General features: G+C 36.0%; 1 protein-coding gene across 1 annotated transcript in view; it reads left to right on the top strand.

Annotated features, from left to right (window-relative positions):
* Positions 1–22407, top strand: part of DNER (delta/notch like EGF repeat containing) — a 321739-nt gene that overhangs the window by 162992 nt on the left and 136340 nt on the right. The window contains exon 5 of the mRNA XM_074298485.1: positions 5300–5445. Within this exon, the coding sequence (XP_074154586.1) occupies positions 5300–5445 (146 nt within the window). The remainder of the gene's footprint in view (positions 1–5299; positions 5446–22407) is intronic.

The raw sequence follows: 22407 nt of genomic DNA on the forward strand, positions 1-22407 counted from the left end.
ACAGGATTAAATGACTTATCCAGGGTCACACATGTAGTCAGTGTCTGAGGTCAGATTTGAACTCAGGAGGGGTCTTTTTGACTTCAGGCCCTGGTACTCTATGCACTATGGTTCCACTTAGCTGTTCTTGAGATGCCCTGAGATGAAGAAGGGGTAAACCAATCAACAAATATTTATTAAGAAATTATTTTTCTTTTTAATTATTATTATATTTATTTTATTTTATGTTATAAGACACAATAAATATTTATTTATTTATATTATTATAATTAATTATTAAGAAATTATAAGAAATAAGAATTATTAAGAATAATTTCTTAATAAATATTTGTTGATTGATTTGTTAGTATGTGCCAGATACTGTGCTAATCTCTGCACAGTCTTTCTAATAGAAAGTAGAATGAAAACAGATAGTGCCCCTAAAGAGTGTACATTCTAATAAGAGAGACACATGTATGCATAATACAGGAAACTCAAGAGGGAAAGGCACCAACAAGAGTGGGGGGTGGGGGGGTGGGGTGGGATGGGAATCCTCCTCCTTGAGGTTATGTTTGAGATGAGGAAGGAAGTCAAGGAGTCTAAGAGGTCAAAATAAGGAGAGAGAAGATTCCAGGTGTCCAATGGAGATGGGAGTTGTGTATGAAGGACTTCTATAGTTGGAGAGAGCACTGGAAAGAAAGGAAAGAGATTTACATGCCAAACACAGGATTTTGTATTTGATTGTATAGCAATAAGAAGCAACTGGGCGGCTAAATGGTCAGAGCACTGGGTCTGGTGTCAGAAGACCAAAGTTCAAATATGGTTTTAGACATTTTCTTTTTGACCCTGGGCAAGTCATTGAATCTCAGTTTCCTCAACTGTAAAATAGGGACTATAACAGCCCCTATCTCAGTGTGTTGTTGTGAAGATCAAATAATAGATGTAAAATTCTGGGTATGCAGTAGGTGCTCTATAAATTCTTTTATGACCTTCTCCTTCCCTAATAAGGAACCTCTGGAATTTATTGAGTAGAAGAGGTGAGATAGTAATAAAAAGAAAGTCACTTATTCTAATTCAGATAAAAGTCAGGGCTAGAGACCCTCTATAGAAAGGAGGCAAGAAATATTTCATGATAGCTGCCTGAGAGGCTCTTTTGAGTGAAGCAGATGAAAAAGAGAGATCAAAGTATGTGTTGTTTTATTCTTAGAGAATCTTTACCTATGACCTGAAAGTTTGAATTTGAAAGAATTTTTAAGCAGTTAGTCAGGGTTGGGCTGCTGGTTATGGTATTCAGTATCAAAAGCTGGAAAAAAGAAAAAAAAACACAAAAAAGAAAAAGAAAAAAAAGATACTGAGAACAAAAGTTTGAGGACCAGTGTAACAGTAGCAGAGGAAGTTCATAACTAAAACTTTTCTGGATAGTCTTCTCATAGTTCTTCATGGTCTATAATGAATTCATCATATTTCATACAGGGTTTTGACATCTCACACAGTAAGTTAGACTTTTCTCTTGTCATTTCTCTTTTAGATGCATGTACAAAAATATTTCTGACAAGATTTCATATATTTTAAAGAGAGAGAGAAATGAGGTTGTGATAGTATGTTAATTTCCCAAAGGTTTCTATTTATTGCTTCTTCCCCCACCCCTACCCCAGAGTTATATTATAGTTTTGGTGTTGTTGATTTGCTGAAAAAGAAAATGAAAATACCATAATGGACACAAGCCAGCTTTGAACTAGGAGTGGCCTTAGCTTGGAATTACTTGTGACTTTTCTGAAAATTATAATAAGAACAATGCCAGGTATAGAGCCAGTACTCTATAAATGTTAGCTTCTTATTAAATTGCACCGTCAAAACACCAAGACTACCCCTGATGAATTTAAGATTACTGATTCCCAAGCTGGAAGAGACATTAGGGGTGCTCTCTTGCTGTTACATGACCCAGTGGATAGCGTAATGGAGTTTTGAAGACTGCATTATTGCCTTAATCATGTGACCCTGGGTCATTTATACTCTCTGTTTCTTTATCTATAAAATGGGGATAATAACACACCTGCCTCAGCTACAAAATACTTTGCAAACCTTAAAACATTCTATACATGTTACTATAATAATTATGATAATATTACGATTTTAATATTATTAAAATTCTATAATTCTAATATTGATATTATTTTCTTATTTTAAAGATGAGGAAACTAAGGCTCAGTGTCCAAGGTTACTCCATCTGTAAACTGGTATTTGAATTTTTCTAAGTAATGTTTCTCAAGCTCTGAAGACAATAGTTCTTTTCTTTCTTCTCTCTCTCTCCCTTCCCTCTCTCCTTCCCTCCTTTCTTCCCTTCCTCCCCCCCTTCCTCCCTTCCTCCTTTCCTTTATGAGGCAATTGGGGATTAAGTGACTTGTCCAGTATTATACAGCTAGTAAGTGTTAATTGTCTGGGATTGGATTTAAACTCCTGACTCCAGTGCTCTATCCACTGTAACACCCAGTTGCCCCAACAGTTCTTTACTACAGTCCTAACAAAGTTTTGAACAGTGGCAAAATCATCAGAATAATTTTATTCCTTCCCTCAGATGATCCTGTCCCCAGAGTTAGTCTATCTCTTACTTCCAATATCTACTTCCAGACATTTCCTTTGCATTTGTGACATCCACTATACCACACTTTCCCAATCATTAGTTCTGCTCTTTTCTGACTTCCTAGTCATTGTCCCATCATTCTTTATGATTTAGATTTAAATGGCCTTCTCAGTCCCTTCCCATGCCATCACCTTTGGAGACTTATTTATCTATTTGGATGAACCAGCTAATATTCTGTCCTCCTAGTTTTTGGAACTGCTCATCTCCTATGCCTTCATTTCCACTCCACTTCTGCCATTCACTAGGAAAGTCATAGACTAGAACTCACTCTCTTTTAAAACTGTTGTTTTTCTATATGGACTAGAACATCCTCAGAGTTTGAAAATCTCTGTGACTACAATCTTCAGGAAATAAAAATGCGATTGACAAGGTGTTTGGGTAAACCTATGGATGATAAGGCCATAAGTGGCTAAGAGGATTGTGATGGAGACAGCTAGGGTACGTAATGGATAAAGTTCTGGATTTGAAATCAGGAACACCTGAATTAAAATTGGGACTTTCTTGCTGTGTGATCTTGGAAAAGTCATTTAACATCATGGCATGTCAGTTTTATCAACTATAAAATGAAAGGCTTAGATGTGCCTGTTTCTAAAGTCTTTATGTAGGACTCTGCCCTCTTTTTGATATTATCCTTTGTGACTAACCTGGGTGGTCTTTGGTATTATGTAAAAGAAATCTCTTAAAAATAGAAAAAACCAGATCTCCTAGTCTTTCTTGTCTAGGAGGTGTTCAGCTCCACATGGCATTTCTGTAGTATGCAAGTATGCCCATTCTACCAGTAGGCACAACTTCATGATCTTATTTCATAACATCTTCTCCTTTCTTCCGTTTTTCTTGTGAAGTGGCAATTTATCTCCCCAGTTCCCCATAGAAAGGTTGCTTAACTCTTAAGGTCATGAGAAAACACTTGTGATATTTTTTTCCTTCCTTTTGCCATTTTGTTTATTGACAAACTTAAAGACCAAAACAACTGTATACATTAAAACATAAATAATTCCTCAAGTGAAACCTTTTTTTTTTGTTAAATTCTAATGCATCATGACGTCCCATTTCCAATGAAAAATAGTTTTTTTTTACTTCAATTAATTAAGGCATCAAGCTTTATCAAGCTTGTGATTTCAGCAAAAGAATGGGAAATGGGAATAACTGAGCTCCTTTCAAACATTACTTTCCTACAATGCTTTTAAAAGAATAAAAAAAGGCAAAAATATGTGGAAAGCCTATTTTTATTTTTAATATTTTCCACCAAATTTCTCACAATGCATTTTTCCATTACAGTGTGAAATGAAATTCAAATGACAGGTTGATGGAGTCTAATACATGTGTTTTAGTGATCTTCCATTCTGGCTTAAAAGGAGTGATAAGTAGGTCCCATTGAAATGGAGGGAATGCAGTGGAACCATTATTGACTTCCTTAAATGTGTTTATGACATATCTGTCAGTTTCTGGGTTTGTGCCCCATGCTGTAGAAGCAAGCTAAATTGGTGGAGTTGTGATTTCTAGCAGGCTAAGTATCAAAAATGAACTGAAGTAGTATGAACAAATAAAAGACCTCTTTCTCCAATCCTGTCTCCCCACAGGGATAACTTGGAAAGGAACTTGACAAGGTGGAAAAGGGGAGATAGTTGTGACATAGGAAAGTGAGTGTAGAAGCCATGTCTTATTAGCTGTGAAGCTGTTCACTCCTGGGCAGGGACTCAGCTACAAGAGGAACAAGACACTTTCCAAGTCTCATCAGAGGTCAGCCTAGAAGAGTTACATGACCAGGCTGCAGTGTAGCCAGGCTTGTCATCTCAGCCAGCCTAATGATCCATGTTAGTGCCCCAGCAGTCAAGCTGGCTGTACTAGTTAGTTATGCTTGAGCATGAAGAAACCTGAGGTGATTGGATGGGGTGTGCCATGACCTTAAAAACTTAAATAGTGATTGTCTAGGAAATGAACTAGTGCATTATTTTGAAGGAAGTATACATGGATAAATGAGTGGTTTTGATGAGAAAATTAAAAATATACCAAAGTCATACAATGATCAGTTTCACTGATGTAGTTAACATTTTTCTGATTGTCTTCCCTGGTATTACTGCCAAATGGCAAAGTATATATAAGTTTTCCAAATAATACTGAATATAATCTTCAAACTCTTTTGGCATATAATTATAAATTTGAATGCATATTTGAAATGCTCTCGTATGGAAAAGGGATTAGACTTGCTTTTTGGGGGCACCAATCACCAGAACAAGAAGGAGTGGGTAGAAGCTTAAAGAGACAAATCTAGGCTTGAAGGAAAATACTTCCCAATTATTAGAGCTGTCCAACAGTAGAATGGCCTTAGGTGATGCTGAGTTCCTCTTCTGTTAGAGGCCTTAGTTCTGGGATGTTGTAGAAGGGATTTTTAGTCAGGCATGGGTTGGATTGTATGATCTCTGAAATCCTTTCACATACTGAGATTCTATAATTTTGTAATACCTGTTGTATACTGCTTCAATTAGTGGGTTTAATTACATAGTTTATTAAATCAGAGTTAATGACCAAAATAAAATGTCAATCAACATGATATTTGCTGATTACTTGCTATATAAAATTTCATTTTCTTTGCCAGACTGGAATATTATTTTGATAGTATTTTCTATTTTGCTAGTGTGACCTTATCTTAAAGAAAAAAGTGTTCCCTTTTCTTTCCAGGTTTCGTGAATGATTCTGTTAGTAAATGCATCGTGGCTTTGCGTTTGACTGTGGTCGTGAAGGTCAGCACCTGTGTGTCAATGGACAGCAAGTCTCATGATGTGCAATGTACTGGAAAGGGAAAATGTACCACCACACCAGCGGAGGTGAGGAAAGATCTTTTCTAATTTAAACAGTGTACATTCATTGCTAAAACTCTGATATGCATTTCTGGTTTTATATGTATGTATGTAATGATTTATATGCAAATCAGCTCACCAGGCTCTAGACATAATGCTGTTTTTTGTTTTGTTTCAGTTTGTTTTACCTCCACAGGATCTAGTTATATCTCCTATATGAGGCTTTCTCCCCTAATTTTTTTTGTTACTGATTTATGCCATCTGCTCTTGGGTTTTTCTGAATTGCTTTTTAATCTTTTAATCTATTAAAGTAAGAAAGGGATAAGTATTTCTATAGTACCTACTATGTGCTAGTCACTGTGCTAAGCATTTTATAAATGTTAGCGAATTTTATTCTTCCAACAACTATGTGAGGTAGATATTGTTGTTGCCATTTTACAGTTGAGGAAACCAAGGCACACCGAAGCTAAGTCGCTTGTGCAGGGTCATACTGATAAGGATATGAGGCTGGCTTTGAACTCCAGACTTCTTGACTCCAATTCCAGCATCCATTTTGCAGCTCGTTGCCCCATCTGTGTTAAAAGGATAATGAATCAAAGTGCGATATATTTAGAAATGAAAGGATATAAAACAAGATATCTACAAAGTAAAATTTAAGACTTTAAAAAAGATAATAGATATCTCTTTTGGACTCTAGAGATAGCAACTTATGCAGTTCTTTATTGGAAAATTTCAAAATAATAACAATGACAATTAGGAGAGAAAGCCTAATATAGGAGATATAACTAGGTCCTGTAGAGGTAAAACGAAATGAAACAAAAACAGTATTGTGTCTGGAGCCAGGTGAGCTGACTAGAATCCTGTTTGAGTAACTTTCTGTGTAAGCTTTAGTTAATTCATGTCTAGGGGATTGTTGCTTCATCAAGAAAGGAAGTTTGGACAACCTGATCTTTCCAATTCCAACAATCTACAAAACTGATATTTTGTATTTGTACAGATTGCATAATACAGTTTAGTATCATATTATATTGTTAACTAACACATTAATGTATGAATTATATTAACAATAACATTTTGATACAATTTAATATAACATTCCTGAAAGAAATAATCTGTAGGGGGCAGAATTTAGCCACAAAACTAGACAGGCAGTTCAAGTTATAGCTTTGTCGTGAAAAGCTTTGTCCAAGTGATGAAAATGAGCACAAATAACAGCCAGAGCCAGAACATATTCTTGCCTTGGGGCAGAAATCCAAGGAGAAGATTTCTTTTCCACCAGATAAGCTAGCTTTTTAGATTCTAGTGTCTTATTTCTCAGTCAATTTGGAAGGTTCTCTTCCCTCTCCTAAGGGGAACCTCATTAATCAACATACCTCGTAGCAAAAGAGAGAATACTTAGTACGTTTCTCTGACTGGGATAAAAAATGGACAGGAAGAGAAGTAAGCCCACAAAAACCTTAGGAAAAGCTGTTCATTACAAGCAGTGGAGATTGTAAGCTCCTTCAGCATAGGACCAATTTTCACTTTTGTCTTTGTAGCCCCAGTGCTATATCACAGAGAGCACAATGAACAGTTAAATGGCAGGGGTGATCAGGCCCAACATGAAGAACTTTGAAGACATATGATCAAGCTGTGAATGACTTTGCTATTCTCAGCAATACCTTTTGATCCAAGATTGCGCTGAAGGATTTAGGATGAAAAATGTTATCCATACCCAGAGAAAGAATTGATTGTGTCTGAATATAGATTTGAAGGATACTTTTTTTCTTTATTTTTCATGAGGTTTTTTTTTTTTGGGGGGGGGAGGCAGAGATCTATGCTTTCTTTTGCAACGTGACTTTTATGGAAATGAATTGCATAACTTCACATGTGCCTTCTCAATGGCAGAGAGGGGAAGGGAAAGAATCTGGAACTCAAAGTTTTAAAAACAAATGTAAAAATTTGTTTTATATGTTACCGGAGAAAATAAAAATATTAAATAAAATTAAAAAAAAGAATATAGGTCTATAGATTGTGAGCTAAAAGAGGTCGTAGAGGCCATTGAGTCCAACCTCTGTTTTACAGATGAAGTTACTGCAATTGAAAGAGGATCACACAGCTGTAAGAGTCTGAGGCAAGATTTGATCTTTCTGACTCTTAAGTCTAACACTCTATCTACTCTGCCACATAACTATCTCAGGATCATAGAATCATACATTTAAGTCTGAAAGAAGTCATTTAACTCTGCTCCCTCATTTTATTGTGAGAAGATAGAATGTTAGACTTGGAATCACCACACCTAGTTTTGAACCCCATTGGAGTGGGTCAATTAGTAATTATGTCACACCATGGTTAGAGTATCATTTTCTGCATGTAAGTGAGTATAAGGATACTTTCACTCGATGTGTCACAGGTTGGCGGGAGGAAAATGCTTTGCAAACATTTTGGTTCTCAGTAAATATGAGCTATCACCATTTCCTTGGCAGCATCTTTTAAATCTAAATCTTTATCTATATTTCTTCTGCTTTGTCCTAGGTAAAATCCTTCTTTACCAGCTATTTACCATCTACTGCAGAACCTATTTACAATTATTTTTTCCCCTTACTTCTCCAATCTAGAATAATCCAATGCCAAAATAATCTTTCTTTTAGAAAGATCAGTACATGCTTTTTCTCAAAAATCCATATTCTCTATTGATTATCAAAGAGAGTTCCAACTCTTATGTCTGGTATTTAAGGTTGTCTTTGGCATCATATTTCCTTTTCTTGAGTTTTATCCAAAAGTCCTATCTAGATACATAACATCTCATGAAAATGAATCATTCTTTGTCCTGGAATTGTGTGTAGTACTCTCTACCTTCTGTGCCTTTTATCTAATTGATTTCACTTCCCCAACACAATGTTTGCCAACTAGGAGTTTCTTAAGTCTTTGTTGCTTTACATTCTTATTTTAAGTCTTTTCTCAAAGTGAGACAGCCATGAGTTTTGGAATATTCTTATTTAGTGGATATTATTCATTTTATTTCACCAAGTGGAACCTACTGTTTCTTTCCTTTCAGAATTTGTTAGGCAAGAGGACTTAAAAAGTATGGGTCATTTTTTGTTAATATTCAGGATTAACATTTTTGAAAAGAATATGACTGAAGCTTTCCTTCAGCTTACAGTAAGATGAGCATTTCTTCTTAGTTATTCCTTCTTTATAAAAACCAAATTGGTTCATCTCCTCTTCTATTTTATTCATTGTTAAGGGGATAATTCTCTTTCTCTCTCTCTCTCTCTCTCTCTCTCTCTCTCTCTCTCTCTCTCTCTGTGTGTGTGTGTGTGTGTGTGTGTGTGTGTGTGTGTGTGTGTGAATGTGTGTGTGTGTACATGTACTAGGAAGGAAGCAAGACTATAAAAACTAAAAGCTGTCAATAAAGTTATTTTTGAAGTGTTTGATTGGTAAAGTTATTCTGCTTTTTTTTCTCCCAATTTAATTTGTACCATAATCAGTCAAGCTAACATTCCTAACGACTGGTTTACCAATGATTATTTCTAGCCTCAAGATTGTGGTCATGAGACAATAGAGGAAGTTTGATTCATAACTGCACTACCAGATTAGTCATCCCAAAGTCCTGATGGAAAACCAGATGTCTAATATTTGAGCAACACATTGTGAATATCAGAGTGCAGAAGATGACTGATGAATGTGGTTATTGAGAATAATGGATTAGAAACATTTTCTTCTCTAAGCCATTATTATGCCAATCTCACATATATGCCAATCTCACTTAAGAAAGAAACTTAGATACCATTACCAGGTCTTTCTCTTACTTGTCAAAAAGAAATGGACCAGAATAATTTGAGAAATTAGTGCTCTCTTCCATGCCATCCACATTTTTGGACTGTCTTCTTGATATGAAATGATCAATAGGCTGTCTTTTTTACTTTTAATAGTAGTGCATTGATGGGTTGTAATAGAGGTAATATTTCATTCATCTGAAGAGACTCTCAGAGATATGATTCTCAGGATATAATTAGAACAAATTGAAAAGATCCTTATTAAAATGAAATTGCATTGTAAAAAAAAGGCCATTTTTAGACCTTACAAAGGCACTCTGTTATAGTAGGGCTGTAAGAAGGTACACTAGAGGGTGGCAGAGAGAGCTCATCCAAAAATAAAGGAAGACATTTTATCTCTCTGAGGCAGAATAATATGATGGATAGAGGGCCAGCCTTGGAGTTTCAGGAAGATCATCCATATTAGCTTTCATCCATATTAGTTTTCTTACTCTAGGAAAGACATTTAATTTTTCTATGCCTTAATCAACTCTCTTAGACTCTGGGATGATTAGTTAAGAGAGAAGTTGCCAATCTATTTCAGTGAACCTCTGGGAGGTTCCAATACTGATGAAATCATAGCTCTGTAACCAAGAAAACAGCACTCAGGGTTTGAAGGAGCAGTTTGTAATTGTTACATTGTCTCCCAAAAAGGAACCTTTAGAGATCATTGAAGTTCCGATTCTGATTCTGTTGATCCTAGATTCTCAGTCACTATTGGTTTGGCTAAAAGATGAACCTTATTTTTGAAGTGGATAACATGGCCAAGGTTGATAGAGACTAAGTGGTTTATATTTAGTAAAGCAATTTTTGAGAGAAGTCTTTTTAGGGAGATAGTTCTGCTAGATAAGTAGAACCATATTGATAGAACACATACACTTTTGGGATAACAAAGAAAAATTATCTGAAACCATGCTGAGGATTTATTATGACTGAAATGAAGGTGATAGAGATGTTAAAGTCAATTAAACACTTATTAAACTCCTATCAGAATTTAATGTAATCAAAAATTTTTCATTTTATATCTCATTCTGCTCTCTATCTCATTTATCCATAATTATTCCCCATCCATAAGTCTGATGAGTAATATATTCCATGTTCTTCAAATTTTCTTGTAACATCATTCTTTATATCTTGATCATGTATCTATTTTGATCTTATCTTAATAAATGGTGTAAGATACTGGTCTATGCCCAATTTTTGCCATACCCCTTTCTAATTTTCCCAACAATTTTTTTAACCAAATAATGAATTCTTATCCTAAAATCTTGTCTTTACACTTGTCAAATACAAGATTGCTTTATTTATTTGCTACTGTAAATTGTATTTCTACTGTCTTCCATTGATGTACCTTTCTATTTTTTAGCCACTATAGTAGCCACTGGAGCTAGACGTAAAGACAAAACAGTCAGGTGTTTTGGGGGATGGTCGTGTAGAAGAGGATTCAATATGTAGCCAGTAAAGTGCAGAGTGTCCCAAAAGGCTCAGTTTTAATTTACTAAAACTTAAAACTGTACTAGGTCTTTGGGCATACTTTGTTTAATATAATGTAGGGATTCAAGGAAGCAAACGAGTAACAATGGTTCCAGGTATATTAAGGTGCAGAGAGAAAACTCAACTTGGAGTATTGGGGTGGGTAGTACATTCCAGACAAGAGGAGAACACTTACATGAATGCTTTTTTAGGGAACAGAATTTTGTGAGAAGTGCAACAAGGAGATAAATTTTACTAGATTTTAAAGTACATGGGTACTAGACAGGAGCAGACTTTGAGAAATATCCATGCTGAGAGGGTGGGAAATGGATGGTAGAAAACTGAGAAGGAATTATCCTACAGGTAGAAGGAGAACTAGGGGAGAATAATTCTATGAAAACCAAAATAGAAGAGTGTTGTCAGTGGTATCAAGAAGTAATAAGAAGTCAAGGAGGATGAGGAAGAAAAAAATTATCAGCTTTATTCACTGAGGTCATTAATTACCCTTCAGAAAGCAGTTTTGTAAGGCTCCTGGGATCAGAAATGGGATTAGAAGTAGTTGAGGAGTATGTGGATGGTGAGGAGGTGGTATAAGCAAGAATAGAATATTCATGCTAGATTATTTCTAGTGCAAAGGAGGGCAGATAGAATAAAAGATTAAGGTGATACTGTGCCCCAAATGACCACTGGGACAGCTAGATGCTTCCATAGTACATATAGTTCAGAGTCTGAAGTCAGACATACTCATTTTCTTTAGTTCTTTCTGGCCTCAAACACTTATTCGTAGGATAAATCACTTAACCTTGTTTGCCTCGGTTTTCTCATTTGTAAAACGAGACAGAAGGAAGTGACAAACCATTTCCACGAAAACCCTAAATGAGATCGTGAAGAGGGGAGCATGATGAAAAATGACTGAACATCATCATCATCATCATCAATTTCTATATTGCTTTTCTATATTCAAGCATATCAAGATTGATTTGAGTTTGAATTAAAACAAATTTATTGTATAATTTTTTAAAAAGAAAGGCTCCATTATATGTTGTAGAAAATATCTGAAGGGATGATCAGAACACTGTCTGAATTAAAATGTGGCGCCACACGTTTTATCTACTTATAATAAATATTTAAAAGGAGTAATTACTAAGTAATTATTTTATAAAATAGACAATCTATTCTGCATCTTCATTCCTCAGTGCCATTGTTCTAAGAAGCAAAATGTACTTTCACAAGTTAAGCTATTATTGTTTACAGTTAATGATGACTTAAAACTGACAGGTTAGTATAGAGGATTACATCATGTCTACACACTGGTCTCCTTCTCTTCCCCTACAAACATCAGACTGTACGTGGAAAATTATGACCTAAAAATGGCAATTCACTGCCTGGGTGGTTGCTGTGTGCAGTGTTTGACCATTTGATGAAATGAAAACAAGGTACCAGATTAAAATGCTTTAGAAACATTGTACTTTAGGGACCATATTTGTCCTGACCTTTCAAAGCACATTTATGATTCAGGAGATTTTGTTCAAATGAAATTACTTTGGAATGAATTTTACTCAAAGACCAAGCTAACTGTGTGCCCCTAATTCCTACAGAGAGTAGTTTGTTCAAAGGACATTATTGTTGTAAATCTGTCAAGATAGAAGAAACAATCATTTTTCATGATTCTGCAAATTTTAGACTAGTGATCATAAAAATGTTTAGGCTTACATATATAACTTTTAAATACAGGAATATTGCTCTGACCAAACTTTTACCCCACAGAGAATAAAAATGTCATCTTTGGAGTTTGTGCTCTTTCTTTCTTTGGGAACTACAAACCCAAACTGCTTTTTATTATATCTTTTTGTCTGTAAAGCAGCAAGCTGTTTTTGAGCCAAGATGAATGATATACTCTAATGACTTTGTCCAAGAGAGGTGCATGTTTAAATGGGTGGGGCATTTTGCTTTGCTTGCTTGTAGGAGGTGTGATCTGTACTAATATCCCATTCAGTTCAACCAGTATTCCTTAGGTGCTTGACTATATGAGGGGCCTCATGGTAGTTTCTTGGGACACAAAAATGAAAACTAATACAGACCCTAATGTCAGGGATTTTATGATCAAATGAAGAGGGCTATGTGTGGGGAGCAGGGCAGGTGGGGTAAAGTGACAAAAATATGATAGAAGGTACAGTATAGAAAGGACCAAAGAAAAATTTAGACAATGTGTTATAAGGAAGACAGTAAAACTATTTGTTGAGTGGATCATCTTGTTTAAATCTTGCTTGATATTCAGGTTTAACTCCAAATGACCCCAACTTTTAGAGTATCTTGCTTTAAGAGGAATAAGAGAAGACTTTATAGAAGACATATTTCCTAAGGCAGAAGGAGAAAAAGAATCTTTAATAGATAGAAATATAGAGAAAGTAGTTGGGAATGTGGGGAAACAAGAGAAAGCCAGGCAAAGAGACAGCTAATAGTACAAGACTTTGCCTAGAAAATAGAGTACTTTGTCTAGAAAACAGAGTACTCTGAAATAAGGCTATAGTAGTCTGGCTTCCTACAGAGGAGGGTTTTGAATGCTAGATTAAAGACTATATTTTATCCTTGGTATAGCAGGGAGTATCAGTTGGAGTTTGAACAAGGTAGTGACATCATCGGACTTAGTGTATTTTGAAAGCTAATTGGAAGGTTGGATTGGAGAAAAGAGAGGCTAGAGATAGTAAGAGATTATTATAATAATCCAGATAAATTGTGATGAGGGCCTGAACTAGGGTAGTGCCTGGATGAATGGAGAAAAAAGGGGCAGATGAGAGAGCTGTTATAGAAACAGGATTCTATAAGTAATGATGTAACTGGGGGGAGATAGGAGGAGGAGGAGGAGGAGGAGGAGGAGAGAAGAGCCATATATGTGACTAAGATATTGAACATGATAGTGTTCCATGGAAAGAGGAAAATGAAATATGGCATTGTATTTTTAAGAATATGACATGCAAGTATAAAGTAAATTAAATTTGAATGTTTAACTTAAATATAAATAAAATAAATATATGTGAAATCTCAACTCTAGCAGAAGAACATACTTCATAATTAACTCGTTTCTGCCTCTTCTTCATTTGTTAAATCAGTGAGTTGAACTAAATGGCTTCTAGACATAAGAATTAAAGAGACATTCAAGAATGCTCAGTGGTGTTTATGGAGAAGATGCATTGCCATGAGACAAAGAACCTCTAGTTCCTATGTGTTTGAAAGGAGATCTGATAATCAGAGAATATCATTCCTTACAAAGAAGCCATTCAATTTCCCTGTGTGAAACATTGTCCTAAGTTAAAGTCTGCAGAGTACTTTATGTGTATTGATCCCCAAGATATATATAAATGCTATCATCAGTCCCATTTTACAGTTGAGAAACTGAGGCTCATGGAGGTCAAGTTGCTTGGTCAGATTCCCATTGCTTGTAAGTGTATGAGATAGGATTCAAACTCAATTTGACTTTCTGATCCTAAGTTTAGTTTTTTGTCTACTGGAACTTCACAAAAGTTCTACTCCAGTGTCTCACTATGGTGTGGTGGTGACATTGTTGGTGACAAAATTTATGCCAGTGAAACATATATTCTGGCAGTTTTGTTTACCATAAAGCTTAGGTTTTGTCTCCAATGAGATGATGTGGTTGAGGAAAGATCAGTGCAGATTTGTTTTTAGTCCAGAGAAGCTCATTACTAGTAGGCCTCTAAGTAATGGCTTTTTTGGCCATGAACAACCAGTTAATAAACATTTATTAAGGGCCAATATGTGCCAGGCAGTGGAAGCACATAAATATACAAAATGGTCCCTCTAAGTAGCTTCTTCCTCTGATGATGACTGATCTGAGGAAAAGGAAGAAGGAGGTGCTAAGAATGAAATAACTTTCAGACCATATGTAAACATTAATTTACCTTTTGGATAGTTTATATTTAAAAGATCTTTGTCTAGTGAACAATGAGTTGATATATTACTTGAGGACATGAACCATATCAGTATTGGCATTCTAGTCAGATGTGAAACTAGAACACACAAAATTTCCCTTAAATGGAAGGAAGGTTCATAAGGTTCTTCATAGTAAGAAATAAAACATTTGACGAACTTGGTTTCATCCTCTACTGAAAGGTAACAAAATGCATTATTTCATGAGCTACCATCATTCTTCTCATCTTGGGAGATTCTTTTCATGTCACCATGTTCCTATATAACCTTTTTATCTTGGGAGATTCTTATACCCTTGTAACTATCCCTACTAGGATAATTCCTCTACCTTGTGGCTCCTTCTTCTGACTGGTCATTTCCTCCTAGGACTTCCATTTAAAGAAGTATCCACAGGACAGCCAATTTTTTTTTGGATGAGTCAGTTGGGATTAACACAGTTTGTAAATGTTGAGTATCTGTGTCTAGATTTGAACCTGATTCCGCGTTGGTGCTCTAACCAATGAGCAACATAGCTGCTCCCTGCCAACCATCTTTACTCCTTCATTACAATCTATGTCTCACTTATGACTGTCTCCACCATGATATGAAGATCTTCACCCCAGTCCTTTCTTTTCAGCTTTTTTTTTTTTTTGTATTGTCCTTATTAGAACACAAGCTTTTCAGAAGCAAGGATTGTCCTTCCTTTATTTTCTGTTTGCTTCTCTAGCATTCAATATATTTCCTGGCATGACATAAGCACTTAATAAATGCTTCGTGATTTGTTGACTTGCCACTTGGTCATTTCCTCTGTGTGTTCATGATGAGCAGAAGACAAAAAGGTAATTGATAAGCCAATGAGATTCTGGAGAAAACTTCCCACAATTCTGAGGGATTAATGACAGTACCACATGAGGACTGGTGGAAGGAGTTGGAAAGTTTTTAGTCTAGAAAAGAGAAACTTTAGTGGAAATGTGATGTGTCTCCAAATATTTGACAGCCCATTCACCTGAAGCAGTACTGAACTTGTTCTGTCAAACCCGAAAAGGCAGACCCAGGAGCAATGAATGGGCAGACATGTAGAAAAAAAAATTCAGCTAGATGGAAAAAAATTCCTAACAATGAAATAGACCTTCTCTCATATTGACTACATGAACAATACACTTAAAATTTCAGTGTTCTAAGTCAAAGCATCTTAAAGTTTTGGGTTGTGATCTTATATGGGGCCACATAACTAAATATGGGGTCTGTAAAATCATGATTTATTCCTCATAAATATTTGATGTGTATTCCTGTTCTATATACCTATATAGCTATGGTTATATAAAAATTTCTTTGGCGAAAAGGGATCACAAATGGAAAAAGATTAAGAAGCCCTGTTCAAGGTAAGTTTCTAAGTCTGGAGAATATAGAGAAGGTATCTACCTGCAGTGGTAGATGGAGTTTTCTTACCTGGAGGTTCCCTACATCAGTGAAATAACAAGTCCTGTCTTTATGTGCCAAAAACTATGTTCCTTACACAAAATTAGTTCTGGCCCTGTAAGATAAAGAAAAGAGGGAAATTACATAGATTCATGTGGGTTGGTCCTTGGTTGGTGATACAATTGGCATAGCCTTTGAAGCTCCAGTGTTATTTTCACATTCTCATGAGGCACCAAAATTAAACTCTAGTGACATTGCAAGTCACCATTATCATCAGATACTCACAGGTTTCAGCCATCCTTGACCCAAGTCAAATTCCCACTAGCAACTAACTTGGAGATTAAGGAAATCATCTTTTGTTGCCAGTATTTATAAACTTGGAAGACTGACAGGAAGAAGAAAGATTTATTTTGCTTGGCCCCAGAAAGGATATCAAAAATCAATGGGTGGAAGTGTGGAGGAGACAGCTTTTGTTCATTTATAAGGAAGAAGTTGCTAAGAACTAACATTTTCTGAAAGTTCAGTGGGCTGCGACAGAAGCTAGTCAATCAATTAACAAATTCTTATTTTGTGGTATGGACATAGCAGGGGAAGGGGAGGGGAATGAACATTTATTAGGAACTACTTTATGCTGGATTTTATGCTAAGTGCCTTACAAATAGTATCTCATTTGATTCTCACCATAAGCTTGGGAGGTAGGTACTATTACGAGCCCCATTTTATAGTTGAAGATGAATTTTCCTGTCTCAAGGCCCAGCACTCTATCCACTCTACTACTTAGTTTCCTACATACATGATGGATAAAAGCACAGTAGATGGAAGATAACTTTTGAGGGAAGGCACTAATAGTAAGTGAGGGGTGTTGGAAGAGAAAAATGGAGGGTTGGGGGGTGGGGGAGAAACAGGGAAGAGTTCCTGCCAAAAGTGAGATTTGAACTGAGTCTTGAAGAGAAGCCAGGAAGCAGAGGTGAGAAGAGAGAGCATTCTTGGCATGGAGAACAGGTGGTGGAAAGACACACCGAGAGGAGAGGGATAGCCAGAAGGCAGGTGTTGCTGAATCATTAAGTGTAAGAAGGGAATAAAGTATAGGGAGATGGAAAGGTTTAGTGAGTCAGGTTATAAAGGATTTTCCATGCTTTACAGACTTTTGTATTTGGTTCCGAAGGTAATTAAGAGCCAAGGGAGTTTATGGAAGAAGGGGCAAGGGTGAAATGGTAAAAGCAGTGCTTTAAGATCACTTTGACAGCTCAGTGGAGGATGGAGTAAAATAGGGAGAGACTTGTAGGAGGTAGCCTGAGCAGAAGACTGTTAGTTGGAATAATCAGTTCAGCACGAATGCTTGGTGGGGACATTATTGGAGGGGGTGGGGTTCACCGCTCTAGATTATCTGATCTCCACGGTCCCATCAAGCCCTCAAGATTTCCTGGCCCTGTAACACAGTTCTGTATGGACTACCCTTAGATTTCTAGACTGCTTGGGGACAGTATTGAGTGATTTGATCTCATCCCAAATCAAATTTAGCCCAAAAGTCTTTTAGGAATCCAGTTTGGTTCCAGGGAATTTGAGATACATCTCTACCACTTCAATAGTTTGGCTTCAGGCTGGATGGGAAGGAGGACTGGAGTGGACCCAAATCTTCCCTTGCACTCTGGCTGGCCTAGAACCTAACTAAACTCTTGTGGGAAGAGAGAAGAGGGTACATCTTCATCCTGACTTATGCTTGGCGGTCATTCCAGTTTCTTCTTTTCCTCAGATTCTTTCCAAAATATCATAAGAACTATAGCTTGAGTCTGTCCTCCCCTTATTCATCTGTACCAGGGGATTAATTCAGTACTCTGCTTACTTGCAGTTAATGGGAATTTTGAGCTTAAGATCAGTGTATTATGGAGCCCCTGATATTTGCCCTTTCCAAGTGTACTATGGAAAAGAGTATGGAGTTTAATGATAACTTTGTGGTTAAGCAGCGTTCTTCCAAGTTTAGAAAGGATAGAGAAAAGGCTGGCTCTGGAAGGGTAATAAGAAAGATCACCCAGGAAAACAACAGCTGCTCAATAATGAATAAACCAAAGAAGGTTAGGATAGAGCACCTTGGGCCATTGCCATTACTGTAATTTGCCCTCTTTTAAACTACTGTTAGTTGATTTCAGCAAACTTTCTGGGCAAGAAACTGCTGCTCTGCCTAAGGCTGAAAAAGGAGGCTTGTTATAGAATATACACAGTGGGGTTTCTACTCAGCGCTCCAGTGTAGATGGGAAGGCTGGGGACAGTGGCTTGAAATGTTTCCAGAGAGTCTGCAGCCTGCTCAGCAAATGTGGAATGCTCAAGTTGTGTCCAAAATTCAAAGATCATTAATTATGTAATACATCAAAACTGTCATTGACATACCTCCCTTTTGTACAATCACAGTTTTTTGGCACAGAATGGTAGGGGGAGCAAAAATGAAACACATATGCCAAGAAACACCCTAAGCAATTTATGATACGATGCTATATTGCTCCCTCAAAAACTGTTGCTTCTTTCTTCTCTTCTTGTTTCTCCATGTTTTGTTTTCAGAGTTTTCCCCACTCTGGAGACTGCATTCTTTAATATATCTTTAGATTATCAATTTCTTTCTTTCTTTCCTTTTTTAAGATTTTTTAATTATGGTTTCTCTTTTTTAAAAATTAAAATATATTTTATTGATATCTTATTTTTGTATCACCTATATTTCCCAGTGTATCCATTTTCTTTCTACCAGCCTTTTATAAAATTGTAATTTTGTAATTGTAAATTTGTAATTGTAAAATTATAATCTCCAATCAATGAAACATTTAATAGTTCATAAAGTTGCTTCCTTACACAATCCTTTGAAGCTAGTTGTCTAAGTAGACTTATCCTGTAGAATTATAACTATGAGGAAGAAAAGGGAGGCAGCTAAGTAATGCAGAAAATTGGGTACTAAGTCTGGACTCAAGAAAATCTGAGTTAAAATAGGGACTCAGATACTTCTCCTCCTGGGCATGTCAGTTAATCTCTTGTCACAATTTCCTCAGTGACAAAATAGGGATAATAATAGCATCTATCTCTCAGGATTCGTGTGAAGATTGAATGTGCTATTTGTTAAATGCTTAATTAGCATTGTGCCTGGTACATAGTAGGTGCTTATTCTTTTCCCATCTTCTCCAACCTCCCTTTAGTATAAGTAGGATTATTCCATCATTGCATATGAAGAAACTAAGCTGGAATTTGATCTTAATTCTTTTGGCTCCAAATCCAAGACTTACTCTGTCACAATGACAGCCAAACTTTCATTTCTTATCTCTGTTAGGTAAATTTTTTCATATTTTCATCTTTTCTCCTACTTTTTTGCTTTTTATTTGAATTACTATTTCTTCTTTCCAGACACTATCCTGCAGCATTTGCTAGGCATCTATCTGTTTTAGGCAGAAAATGTTGTTCAAAGTTATAGAAGTGGCAATCACTAAATGTATATGTTATGCACAGCTACTGGTATTCTTTGAAAAGTCAAATATTAAAGTTGTGATTTATGGGAAAACTTGTTTTGTTCCATGAATTGGAAAAAGGAATTGAGTTGACAGGCTTTAAGAACTGTTGCCGGAGGTGGAGTAATCACTCTCCCACTTGTAGCTGTTCTGGAAAGAAATCATAGAGAAGAAAGGCTATTTATTAGGAGTTAGTTTGTAAATAATGAACAGCAAGGACCTTTACGACCCAAATCAAGAAAGTAATACCATAAGGCAAAAGCATTGGCTTGGAAATCAAGTGATTGGTGTTTCCATTTAAGTTTTCATATCATTTTGGGCCAGTCATTTCCACTCTGTGCACCTCCATTTCTTCATCTAGAAGATGAAAGGAGTCAGACTGGAATATACGATATATGAAATTCCTTTAGACTTTGGCACACTGTGACTTATCTATTTGTAGTGAAACCCAACCACTTTGCTTTAGCTTTATTGAAATCTTTGACACTTATTAGCATTGTGATTCTGTACAAGTTTCTCAACCTTTGTCTGCTCTAGTTTCTCCAACTGTCAAATGAGGATAAAAATAGCACCTATATTCCAAGGCTGTTATGAAAATTCAGTGAGATAATATTTTTAACAGGCTTTGAAAATATTAAATGTTAATGATTATTATCTTTGCTATTATCTTTTAATAGATACTGAAGTACTCATTCTTTTGACAGTTGAAGAATAAGAGGTACTTTCTCTCCACTCTAAATCACGTTGATTTTTGAACATATTGTCTTGTAAAAAAAAAATAATTAGCAAGGTTTCATATAAGGGGAGGCGGGTAGGGATAGGTCAAGGATCTATTTTCCATGTAAGATAATCACATATATTATGGAGCTATCCTAGAGAACTTTGGCAAAGAAAATCATTTGGGGCCACAGCTGAAGAACTGATAGTTTACCTAGTATTTCCTAGTGAGTCATTCTCACATTGTGGTTCTAAGCTATCCTTCCTGTTTTGTTCAACACTGGAAATGTCCTCCTTCTTCTGTAAACTTCTTCCTGTAAACTGTGCCACTGTGTATACCATTGCCAGAACGGCTTCCATTTGTGCTATAATGCCAATTGAATTAGACCATAAATTCTTAGAGATTCCCTTTTAGTTTTGTTAAGTTTAAATGCTTCTGTTGATGATGATGATGATGATGATGATGATGATGATGATGATGAAATAAGAATATGGTAAAGACATTACAACAATACAGATGGACAGAAAGGGAGTAGGATGAATTCAGCAGACCCTTTCTGTAATACGGATTTTAAAGGACAGAACTGCCTCATAATCCAGATTAGTCTTTTTAGGATGGGCCTTTTGCCATATGTTTGGGGAATGTTTTATTCATGACCCATCTGAACCTCAGTAAAACTTCTTTAGAATAGGATAAATGAATAAAGCACTTAGTAAGTACAAAGGGGGGTACTACAAACAGAAAATTAAGACAATCCTGACTCTATATGGCAATGCATAAATTAAAAAATAACTTGTTGGAAGGGAGCTCCCAAGCTTAGGCTTAGCAATAGAATTACACTCTGATAGCTACTCCATTTGTTGAGCCTTATTCACCTTTGGCTGATGTTCAAGCCACTCATAACAGTCTTTTTTAGGTGGATGAAATCAATGATAATGCAAGTAGTATAGACTTTCCCATGTAGGCAATATTAATACACTTCTGACTTTCCTCATTAAGAACCATTCACAATACAGCTCACCCAAACATAGAACATTACATTCAAGATGATTTAGATCAATGTGAAGCTAATAAGGCAGAATTGATATAAGTAATTGTTTAACATTAGCTCCTTTGGGTTAAAACAGCTCAAGGGCATGGGTGTTTTGCCTTTTAAAATCCAATAACATCCATTAATTAAGGATTACTAAAGGCTCTGAAACTCACAATTGACTTTGATTGGGTCAATGAAGAATCACATAAAAGCCTTATTACTATTGCCACTTAGCTAGAGAAAAGAGGCCTGCTTTTACCAAGCTACAAAAAAAAAAAAAAAAAAGATCTGTATAATTGTACAGGTAGGGCTTGATAAGCGGAGTAGAATTCACACTATTCCAAATTATATTTTTTAAAAATAGCTCATGTTAATAGGAAATTAGGATCATTGATTTTGAGCTACAAGGAACATCAAGAAAACTATCAAGTCCTAGTTCCTTATTTTACATATAAGGAAACTAAGGCATTGAGGAAACATTAAATGACTCTACCAGAGTCACATTGTTACCAAGTGTCTGAGGCAGAATTAGAAACCAGGCCTTCTTGGCTTTAATTCAGTTCCATTACCCCAAGTTGTTTTTTAGTTTATATCATCAAAATTTAATATTATTGAATAGAAAAAAAATTTTTTTAATCAGCTTGCTGTATTGACAGAATCTTTGTCATATCAATAAAAGTTACCATTAGAATGGGTATTGGACTTTTTTTCTTGATATATTTTTCATACTCCCTTATCCTGAACCCAGGTCCTCCAAATCACCCATTGTTTTATCCTGGGTTCCACCTAGTTGTCCTTGGATTGAATACAATTTTTGTTATATGGTATCATAAACAGTGCAAAGGAATTAGTGGTCAGAATTCCTCAATTTTTGATCCCAATTCTACCACTATTACATAGAATACAATTCTGTTTGGGTCTGTGGAACCAACTTTGGAAGAAATTAGCTTCTGATTCTACCCCAACGTTGGGAAAAAATTGAATGCAAAAAGAAAAGGGGATGGCAGAGGATGAGATGGATGGATTGTGCCATGGAAACAATGGACATGAACTTGGACATATTTTGAGAGATGGTGGAGAATAGAAAAGCCTGGTGTACTAGGGTGCATAGAGTTACAAAGAGTCAGATATGATTAAACAATA

The sequence above is a fragment of the Sminthopsis crassicaudata genome, chromosome 3 (assembly GCF_048593235.1).
Source record: "Sminthopsis crassicaudata isolate SCR6 chromosome 3, ASM4859323v1, whole genome shotgun sequence".
In the NCBI taxonomy this organism is placed as follows: Eukaryota; Metazoa; Chordata; class Mammalia; order Dasyuromorphia; family Dasyuridae; genus Sminthopsis; species Sminthopsis crassicaudata.